General features: G+C 47.7%; 1 protein-coding gene across 1 annotated transcript; it reads right to left on the reverse strand.

Moving 5' to 3' along the window:
• Nucleotides 1–8,639: 8,639 nt before the first annotated feature.
• Nucleotides 8,640–9,816, reverse strand: LOC138158477 (probable G-protein coupled receptor 141). Its single transcript, XM_069084556.1, has one exon. The coding sequence runs from the start codon at nt 9,807–9,809 to the stop codon at nt 8,922–8,924; it is 888 nt and encodes a 295-aa protein (XP_068940657.1). The 5' UTR covers nt 9,810–9,816; the 3' UTR covers nt 8,640–8,921.
• Between the last annotated feature and the right edge of the window lie 1,039 nt (nt 9,817–10,855).

Raw genomic sequence — 10,855 nt, forward strand, 5'->3', positions numbered from 1 at the left:
GAGAGTGAGAGAGACAGAGACAGAGAGAGAGGGGAGAGAGTGAGAGAGTAAGAGAGACAGAGAGAGAGGGGAGAGAGTGAAAGAGAGAGTGAGAGAGTGAGAGACAGAGACAGAGAGAGAGTGAGAGACAGGGGAGAGAGTGACAGAGAGAGAGAAAGAGGAGAGAGTAAGAGAGACAGAGACAGAGAGAGAGTGAGAGAGAGGGGAGAGAGTGAAAGAGAGAGTGAGAGAGACAGAGAGACAGAGACAGAGAGAGAGAGAGTGAGAGACAGGGGAGAGAGTGAGAGGGAGAGAGTGACAGAGAGAGAGAGAGAAAGAGGAGAGAGTAAGAGAGACAGAGAGAGTGAGAGAGAGGGGAGAGAGTGAGAGAATGAGAGTGAGAGAGAGACAGAGACAGAGAGTGAGAGAGAGAGCAGAGACAGAGAGAGTGAGAGTGAGAGAGGAAAGAGAGAATGAGAGACAGAGACAGAGAGACAGATAGAGAGAGGAGAGAGAGAAAGAGGAGAGAGTGAGAGAGAGACAGAGAAAGAGAGTGAGAGACAGAGAGAGTGAGAGGAGAGACAGAGAGAGAGAGGGAGAGGGGGGGGGGAGGAACATGGCATGGGAAGGGAGGGGAAGGCACCAGCAGCGGAGGGGACCTCCCTGACCCTCCTTCTCCATCAGCACAAGGAGGGTGAAGAGAGGCTTTCTTTCCAGCTCTGGCTCATCTCAAGATGCTTCTCCCCTGGTTTGTTGCTCTGGACATCATACCAAGTCCATGTTTTCCAGGAATCCCTGTTCCTTTATCCCTAGTATCACTCCTGAGATCTAACAAGGCTCTGACTTCAGAATTTATTTTTCTTCCCTAAGAAAGTTCCTCCTTTTCTACTCTTGACTTCTTCCTAACTCACGTGCCTAGCTAGACCTTCTGTGAGAACTTTCAGCTCTTCTCTGTACAAGGCAAATGTCCTCAGATTCTCCCCAGGCATCATCTACAGTATTTTCTCTTGCAGAGCTGGGGTGGCAGGATGGTGGCAAGTCGCTCCCCTGAGTGGGCACTTGCAGGATGGTCATCATGAAAAGTGGGCTTGACTAAAGCCAGAAAACAGAGCAGTCACTGGGCTCATGATGGATCACTCCTCTCGGCTCTGCAAATAGCCCCAAATTATAGGCTTTCTGCAGGTTGCCAACTGGAATGCATCAGCCAAGAAAAGATAGGCACCTGTGTCTGGTAACTGTGAGGAGATGAGATCACCCACCCAGGAATGACGGCACCTGCTCTCCATGCAGAGAACCTCTCTATCAGCCTAAGGCAGAAAGGGCTTTTTAACCACTGGGCTGGGAATGCTTCTAAACCAGGGAGCTGGGCCCATTAGAAGAGGAAGATCTCAAGATCAAGGGCCAGTCCTGCAGTCATTCAGCACCTCCTCTGGGCCTCACCACTGCTCACTATGAATACAAAGATAAAAAGGACCAAGGCCCTTGGCCTCTAGACTGTCCTAGGCTAGTGGGAAGGCAAGTTCTAACCTACTAAGTGCATATTCTTCCACTCTAAGCCTTCCAGTGGTTTGGGGATCTCACCAGGGCCAGCATTCTCGCCCACTGTGCAGAGGCCCGTTGATCCACCCAGTCTGTCTCTTGTCCATGTCCTTCCCATCAGATCACCTCACGAGGTTCACCCAGCATGCCCTGGGTCTTAATGTCACAAGAACACTAGCAGAGCTCATGGGCTGTTCATCTGCCCTCCTGGCCCCAGGATGGCCCCTCTTCTTCCTGGCTCAGACATCTGAAGACAGCCTTTCCAGGATTTCCCCTCCACTGCTCATCTCTAACATGGTAGAGATGCTCGCACCCAGCACACACCCTCATGGCCCTCGTGGAGATCAGCCTTAGCCCTTCTGGCCCTGTAGTGACCCACAACTCACAGGATCAATACCAGGAGAATGGTTCTGAGAAACACTGAAAGACCTTGGTGGTTTGCCAAAGGTAGGTCAGACTGCATGCCTCTTTCCACCTGGTGTGAGACCATATCCAGACAGGCCACAAGCATCCAGTAACACTGCAGGAAGTGAAACTAATCAACCTTGACATTCTCACTACAGAGGAGACCAGACGAGAGATGCCCCTGGGTCCTTGGGACAAACACCTTGGACTTGGTGGAGCTGGTGTCATTTCACACTCAAAGGCACCAGGAAGTAGCGGTTCATGGGAATGGCTCACTGGCCCCGCTTGTGAGCACAGAGATGGGCCTCTGCGCGTCTCAGCTGGAAGGCACCATGTCCATTCATCCGACAGATACCTGTTGAGCATGTGCAGAACCCTGGCGCTATAAATGAGGCTGTGTGCTCATTTCCCTGAGGTGTCTGTAGGGGACATGTCCTGGGGACACTCACAGGGACAGGCTGGTAGAATGAAAGGTCAAAGAGCCCAGCCCCTCGGCTTCAAATCCAGCCCTTTTATTCAGTTATTCCAGAAACCACCTCAGAACCAAAAATGTAAAGAACTCTAGTCTATTAAAACCAAACTGAAACGAGCGACCCTCAGGAGGGACAGGTTCAGACGCACAATTACTCCAGTCCCCTTCCCCAAAGCCCCCTGCAGGGGGCTTCAGATACTTGAGCGCGTCCAGCTGAGATTCACAGGATTTCAGAGTTGGAAGTAAGCTAAGACGCCATCTAGAGCAGAGGTCCATATCTCCAACGTTCCCAGCCAGGGGTCCTCCAGCGTGCCTGAAGACCAGCAGGAAAGCGGACCTGGTTCCATCTGTATGTAGCCCTAATTGTTAGGAAGCTTTTCTGTAGCTCAAATATAAGCCTGCCTCTGCCACGTCCCACAACTGCTCCTGGCTTTAATTTATTCACTCAATCAACACTAAGTTCCTAGGCTGTGCCAGCCACTGGGCCAAGTGCTGGCGATACAGAAAGAGGCAAAAGACAGTCCTTGCCCTCAAGGACCTTACAGTCTAATGGTGGAGACACCAAGCAAACACACATACACAAAGGGAGCTAGAGACAGGACAAAAGGGAAATGAAGAAAAGAGGGGAAGCCCTCTGGGGCCAAGCAGACCAGGTCTCCTCCTCCTCTTCAACATGACACCCTTTCAAGTCCTTGGAGATCTCCAGTATGGCGCCCTGCACGCCCTCTGCTGCCCAGGTTCAATGCCCCCACGTCCCTACCTGACCTTCCATGTTGCATGAGGCCCTCGGTCACCCTGGGCTATCCTGTGGTATGCTTTCCAGCTTACCCACCTCATGGTACCAACCACGTCACCCAGGACTGGTCACTGTGCTTCAGCTGAGGCCCAGTCACGGCCAAGGGCCAAGGAATGGTTATCTCCTGTTATCAATACTGTACCTCTCCTAACTCTGCCTAAGGCTGCATCACTTCTGTGGTTCTCATATCTGTGCCATCAAGCCAATTAGAGGCTGGAGTCCACTAGGACCATCAGAGATTTTTCAAATCAACTCTCTGCTATACAGCAACACCTCGATGATCCTGTGCTTTTCAGGTTGACTTTCTGGATCCAAATGCAGGAGTTCACACTGGTCTTTTTAAATTTACCTTATTGGTTGTGGACCAGCATTCTAACCTGCCCATAGATCTCTGGACCTTAACTCTTTCACAGAATATGGCAACCCCTCCACATAGCTCTGGATCATCTTGCAGTTTAAGTCTGACATCGATGCTTTCACCCAAGTTGTTAACGTTAATCAGCACAGAGTCAGATTTCTGGGGCACTAGAGACAAGTTTTAACAAGCATTCCTGGCTGCTCTTTGGGGCTAGTAACTCAAGCGTTTCTAAACCCATCCATGCTGCCTATCCTCCAGCCCGCAGCTCGCCATTCTGTCCCCAAGGATCATGAGAGAGACTTGGTCACATGTTCTGCTGGGGTCCGAGCATAAGCATGTCCGCTGAATCCCCCTGAAACACAGTCTCCTTACCCTTCCATAAAAAGGAGATGAGATCAGTCTGAAAGAAGTGACTTCTCATACATGGACAGCCATTCTCAGCCTCACTCATTATGGATTCTTTCTAAATCTTTCTCCATCCATCCCTTTAATATCGTGTTTTCTACTTTTGCAAGTAATTGATTTCAAATTCACTGACTTCAAGTTTGGAGATTCCTTCATCTTTCCCTTTGGATTATACTGGCCTTGATTAATCCCTAAAAGATACAAGCAATGAAAGCCAGCACAGCCTCCAAGGCTGCTCCTTGCTGGGCTCCTGCAGAACTGTACGGGTCTCCTTTCTCTGCAGCCTGAGACCTGCTGTCTCCACTAGGCTGCAAGGGGTCCATTGGGATGCCATGGACCAGTCCTCTGCCAAGCGCTGCCATCTGCTGGTCCTTTGCTGAAATGCAGCTGCCACGTGGCCCTTTTCCCTGGCACAGGACTGTCCCAGTCCTTATGGCCACAGCCAGCAAAAGCCCTGAGCTCAAGGCAACCTTCTTTTCAGCCTCCATAATAGTTCCTTCAGGTCTATCTGCTGCTGGTTTGGGTAAAGAAAATGCAGCTCATTTCCCATCATACACCTGACAACTGGCACTGGTCCTGTACAAACTGCCCTAGCTCTTCAGTTGGTGAGATGGAGGGTTGAGATGGAGCTGAGAGTTTCACCCCACATTCCTGCCAGAATCAAAATCACCGTTTCCCCCCATGGGTGACTTGTTTAGTTTAGTGATATCTGCTGTATATCATGTTTATTTATTCTAAAAAGGCCACATCTATTATAACACTTACAAGTACAGCCTTGAACGTAAAGAAGCCAGACTTAAAACCCAGCAATACTGCTTTTCTAACCCCCAACAAACGCAGGACAGGCTCAGCCAGGTATGGCTGGAGACTCCACAGGGACGGGGGAATCCTCTGAGCCCCTCCCATTCTGCTGATGCAGTGTCGAGATGGCTTCCTCCGGAGGTGAATGAACTGTACACTTTCTATTGCTGGCGTTAGCTGTAGCTTTATGCTGTAGTCATAACGAGAGGAGCCAGGCTGGGACGTCTGGTGCCCACAAAAGCCCAGGCAGAAGGGACAATCTGTGCTTTGCCACCGGGAACTCTGCATCAGGAAGGGAAAGCTGATGCCTTTTGGACTGGATGAGCTCCTGACCTGACTGATGCAGGGGCCCCGAGTCATTCTCCTCCTTCCTCCTCAGAAGTCAGATCCTCCCCTCAATTTGTGGTCCTCTAAAACTGCCCCCGCGTGAGCTTCGCCCACCAACCCTGGCATCAGTAAGGAGCCCTGAGAGCTTGTACACCTGCTTAGAAGACCATGCTGCCTCTCTGGGAATGAACCTTTGTCTGCTCATATTACCAGATGCCACGTGTATACACATGTGAGTGCTTATGCTTTGTTGGCGGAGCTGGCAGTACCACATGATGGGCAAACTCGTGGTTGGGCTGTCTTCCTAAGTACTAGTCTTCTAGATATTTCTGAACCCAGGCATTCCTTTGAATACAAGTTGTCAGGCCAAAGAAAGACTAGGGGTTTCATGGAGTCCCAATGAGTGCCCAAAGGCCCAGCTGTGCTACAGTGGTGGTGAGTCAGTAAGTGACCAGGTTCAGGTGCCCATTTACCTGAGGCCATCAATGTGAAATTGTAATCTGAAATGAGCCCAAGGGTGAGGATCATGGAGGGGAGGAACATAGATGAACTAGGCTGATCTTGAAATCAAGCCGTGGGAAGGAGACTCAGAATCCCAGAATCTCAGAGTGGGAAGGGACCTCAGAGGCCACACAACCCACCGCAAACATGGAGACATCAGCTCCTGATTCATTCTTTCCCCTTGTATCCCCAGTGCCAACCAAGTCCTGTGGCACAGACTCTGGGCCCTTCTCCATCCTGGCTGCCCAGCTCTGGACACTCATCACTGTCCTTCCTCAGAAGTTGGCTCCACAATTGAACTACCCCTCAGGCACCTCCTATGTCCTGTGCCCTCTCAGCCTTCCCCAGGCATTGCCGTTCATTCATTCCACAAATGTGCACAAAGTGCTTAATACAGTATTATTAGCATTGTAGGCTGAGAAGGAAGCCAGTATGGATGCCATCGTGTCTATGGGAGACAGCCTACCGGACACCAAGCAATCACCTTATGAATCAGCTTTTGGCACATAGTCTGGAGCTGGGTTTGGATTGGACAAGAGGGAGAGGCATGGCGGGGGCAAGAGGGAGAAAAAGGCTGTAGATACCCAAAATGGCATCTCGTATGCTGGAATTGGCCTCTAACATGTCAGTCTCAGCAAATATAACTGGGTGAGGTAGTGGGCCTTTCCTGTAGCATAAGACAAACCACCAATATAGTGGTGGAAGGGAACTCAGATGTCTGAGTTCCATAAACAACAAATCAACAGATAAATATAATAGCCATCCCCCAACAGATAAAGGTTAAAGGATAGAAACAAACAATTCTCAAAAGAAGAATCACAAAGTATTAACCACTTTAAAAACACCACCCCAAATCACTCATAAAAGAAATGCAAATTATGACAACCTGGGGTTTTGCCCTCACACCCTTCAAATTGGCAAAAAGATAAAAAAGGACAAGTCAACGTTGGAGGGGTTGTGGAATGATAGGAGCTCTCATGCATTGTTGATGGAGCTGCAACATGGGACAACCATTCCAAAATTTGGAATATTTTTTTCCTTTCCCCCCCTAATTTATTTTTATTTTTCAACATAAGTTTCCATAAAATTTTGAGTTCCAAACTCTCTCCCCATCTCAACCCTACCCCCCTCTCCTGGAATTTAGAATATTTCAAATAAAGGGACTAAAATGTTTTTGAACCATTACTGGGTGTATGGCCAATGTAAGACACTGGTAAAAGAAAAATCCTCATGTATTCCAAAATATTTTAGTAGCACTTTTGAGCTGATGCAGAGTGAAGTGAGCAGAGCCAAGGACACAATATATAATGTAAACTGAAAGAATAAACTGCACACCCCAAAAATCAAAAGCAAATGTGACAGAATTATAAAGATCAAACAGGCCTTGAATGAAGCTAGAAGGAAACACCCCCAACCTACCTCTTTACGGAAGTGGGTAGCAAAGGGGCTACACATCACATACATCTCTGGACATTTTCAACATATCAATCAGCTGTGCTGACTTCTTTTTTTTTTTTTTAAGTAATCGGGGTTAAGTAACTTGCTCAAGGTTATACGGCCAGATTTCTGGGTGTGGTGCTGAGTATCTGAGCCCGGATTTGATCCAGGTCATCCTGACACTGGAGCCGGTGCCCTTACTCGCTGAGCCACCTGGCCGCCCCTAAACAATTGGGGTTAAGTAACTTGCTCAAGGTTAGACGGCCAGGTGTGCTGACTTCTTTTTTACTCTCTAAAAAATACCGTTTGTTACATGCGATGGCTCCCTGGGAGGAGGCAGCCTCTTTATTCTTTAATGTTTCCACCAATAAAATCCCATGAGTTCCTGATGTGAAGCCACAGGAGAGGACCTGGGCTTCCTTTTCCCAGCCACCTTCAGGGGCTGTGGCTGCAGCTCCTGCAGAAGCAGGGCTCAGGTTGCATCTCCCTAGGGGTGTCTTGAATGAGGGCACTGGGCTGGAAGCCTGGTTCTTCCCGAAGCTCTTGGGTTCAAGGTCCTAGACTGTCTCCATTGGGGTCTGAGGGGAGCAGTGGGTGCAAGGGTAGCTGATAGTCTAACTTGCCCCACACCTGTAGCCTCCTGGCTCTCTAGGGGAACTCCACTGCTCAGCTAGGCTGCCCTGCCCAGAGAGCAGCAGTGAGGTGGCATTTGGTGGGGATGGCTGGCTCTTCTAAAGGAGATGCTTCCCCAGAAGATGGCCATGAGGGCAGGACTAGAAACAAGACTGGTGGTCTGTGGCACTAGATGAGAGAAAGAAGAATCAAATTTTTTTATGGGGTTAAGAATTGAGGTTTTGCTACATTGGGAGAGGCTGTCACTGTCTTCTGGAGATACAGAGAAACAAAGAATGGGTTTTTGGTGACTATGGATTGACGCGAACTCAAAGCAGCTTCCCTTGACCCTCCCATCTCCCACCTTCCCTCTATAGCCAGACTCCCAGAAAACTCTATTGCCAGTTGCTGCCTCCACTTCTCAGCTCTCCCTCATGATGCAGCCTCTTCACATCTGACTTCCAGCCCCACCACTCAACTGAGGCCATCTTCAGAGTAACCATAATTACAGAATCTGGGGGGGCATCCTTTCTCAGGTCTCTCTTCTTGACCGCTCTGGATACTTGGTACTGTGGACCACCCCCTTCTCCTAAACACTCTCTTCTTTCTAAGTTTTTGTGACGCTGCTTTGTTTTCAATTAAGGAAGTGATCAAAGTATTTAGGAAGTTCCTACTCCGATACCAGAGTGCTAGGCACTGGGGATACAAAAAATAATAAGCCTTCCAAAAATATGAAAAAAGTTATCTTCAAAAGGCTTCCATCCTATAGGGTGAAGTCCCATGTGCCCATGTAAGTATATACACTAATATTTTATAGCGTATTTTACACGTATCTAGAGAATAGACACCAAATAGAGATTCCATAATTCGGAGGGAGGGCATCATGAGCTGGGGGTGGGGAGAGGATGTTCTTTTCAGTCTTTTTTCCTTGCAAAAAAAAAAAAAAAGAAAATAGACATCATCACAAAAGGCTAATTTTGCCAGGTCAGAGAGTGTATGAAATTGGAGTCACATGGAATGAGGCTAAAAAGCTAGGTCTGAATGCCAAACAGAGGTGTTGTATTTGGTTCTACAGGCAAACAGGGAGCCACTGATTGCGATTCAGGGGACTAACATTCTCTTTAATTTGCCTTTCTGCGTCCCACCTCCTTTGGGGGGCAATTAGGACAGGTTAATATACAAACAGCCTTCAGCTACTCTGAAGGCAGAGCTAAGGTCTAGCCTGCTATTCCATTACTGAATCTGCTTTTGGACAAAACCACCAAACACCGGCAGCCCAGAGGAAGCATTCAATGGACCAGTCCACCTATGAAACACAACATGTCCAGACAGCAGACAGTCGTTAGAGCCACACAGATTTCATTGTACAAAATCAACTCGGATGTTTCATTCTGGAAATAATTTTGAATGAAGAAAACCCGAAAGGCGTGATGTGGCAGGAAACAAACAACGATCACCACCAGGAAAAAGAAACTGTTGATCTGAGCTCGGAACTCTTGGTGTGTAAACATGCCAGGCCAGAGAGTTTTTGTGAGTTGTGCGATGACAACCAACTGAATCAGGGAGAGGACCAAGACTGTCACCATGAGAATGCCAATCATGCAGTAATTCACAGCGACCACTGATGTGCGGTTGAGTTCCTGGTAGAACTGAAAACAGTGATGCTGAGAGGACTCTGTATGGGTGCCATATTGGAACAGAAAAATCAGGGAGAAAACGAGCATTCCCACCAGCCAGATGGCAACGCTCAAGGCTACTGCATGGAACTTCTGTAATTCCTGCATGGGGAGCCTTTTAAAGTAAATGAGTAAACGTGTGACAATGATGGTCACGTAGAAAGCAAAGGTGAAGTACATATGGACATATACCATGCTGCTGACGACCCGGCAGGTGAACCATCCAAACTTCCACTTCAACAGAAAGTAATAACTGAGGCGAAATGGAAGACTGAGCAGCAGGATGGAATGTAGCACGATGATGTTGGCGATGATGACGGTGATGATGGACTGGGAATTCCTGTGCAACAATACACGGCCCATCAGGATGGCGCCAGCTGCACCTCCTAACAACACTATGCTGTAGAGTGTGACCAGAACCTTCCTGCAGTAGTCATCACAGTGGGCTGGGTTTTCTAGGGTTCCATTGGAGACATTGTGCTGGATGGTCATATTGTGCATCTCCAAGTTTTCTCCTAAAGGATACCAAAAGAAAATTTTAAATATCTTAAATATCCAATTTTGAAAAAAAAATAAAGTGTAGAAGTTTTGAATTAAATAATCCTGAGACAAATCTAGTTTTAGTTAGCTCTTGATTTTCTAAAATATTTGAAGGAATGAAAAGCATGGATAATGCAGACTGTGGATTCTCCAAAGATAAAGTTTATTTGTGGGCATGAACACAGACCTGTCTTATCGACATCAGAATGGGATTTCTATGTGTGTTTCTAAGTCACCCCCGCACACACACATCCCGAGCATTTTTGTTCCCAGCAATTTTTTTGGATCAGCCTCACTGTTGGTAGATGGCCCATATTTTTAAAAGACTATTTAAATTAAACAGAACTTGTTTTCTCCATTTTTTGCAAGCTCCAAACTGTGATTTCATCAATATAAGCACATCCTGTTGTGGAAATCCCTGTATTTGAGCCTGGTCTCCTGATTCAGGACCACTTCTCTCTTCATTCCATGCTACCTCTTCCCCCATGAAACTGTTATTAAAATTATGTCATGTACAAAACAAACACAGGAAAAAAACATTTTAGACTGAAAAGTAAATAATGAATTATCTGGCCTAATTATCTCTTCTCCTACATTGGAATGGTGGGTGAAATTGAGTAACTGAGGGAACAAAGGTTAAAGCATGATTTATTAAGCACTGCATGCCAATTGCATAACAAATTAGGCCTAGGCCTCCTCAGCTTGCCACTGGACCCCAAATATAGGGAGAGACAGATTTTTACGCATTAGAAGAAAACAATAGGGAGTGGAGCCAAGATGGTGGAGAAAAGGCAGGGACTTACCTGAACTCTCCCCAAAGCCCCTCTAAACATGTTTAAATAATGCCCTAAAACAAATTCTGGAGTGGCAGAACCCACAAAAGGCTGGGCAGAAGCAACTGTCCAGCCCAAGACAAACTGGAAGTTCAGCAGAAAATGTCTGGTGCAGCTGGGTGAGAGCAGAGGCTGCTCTGGGGCAGACCAGGCCCCAGCTGACCTTGTCAGGCC

The sequence above is a fragment of the Petaurus breviceps genome, unplaced genomic scaffold, assembly GCF_028583685.1.
Source record: "Petaurus breviceps papuanus isolate PSGF00001 unplaced genomic scaffold, PetGlider_PUasm1.0 174, whole genome shotgun sequence".
Lineage (NCBI taxonomy): Eukaryota > Metazoa > Chordata > Mammalia > Diprotodontia > Petauridae > Petaurus > Petaurus breviceps.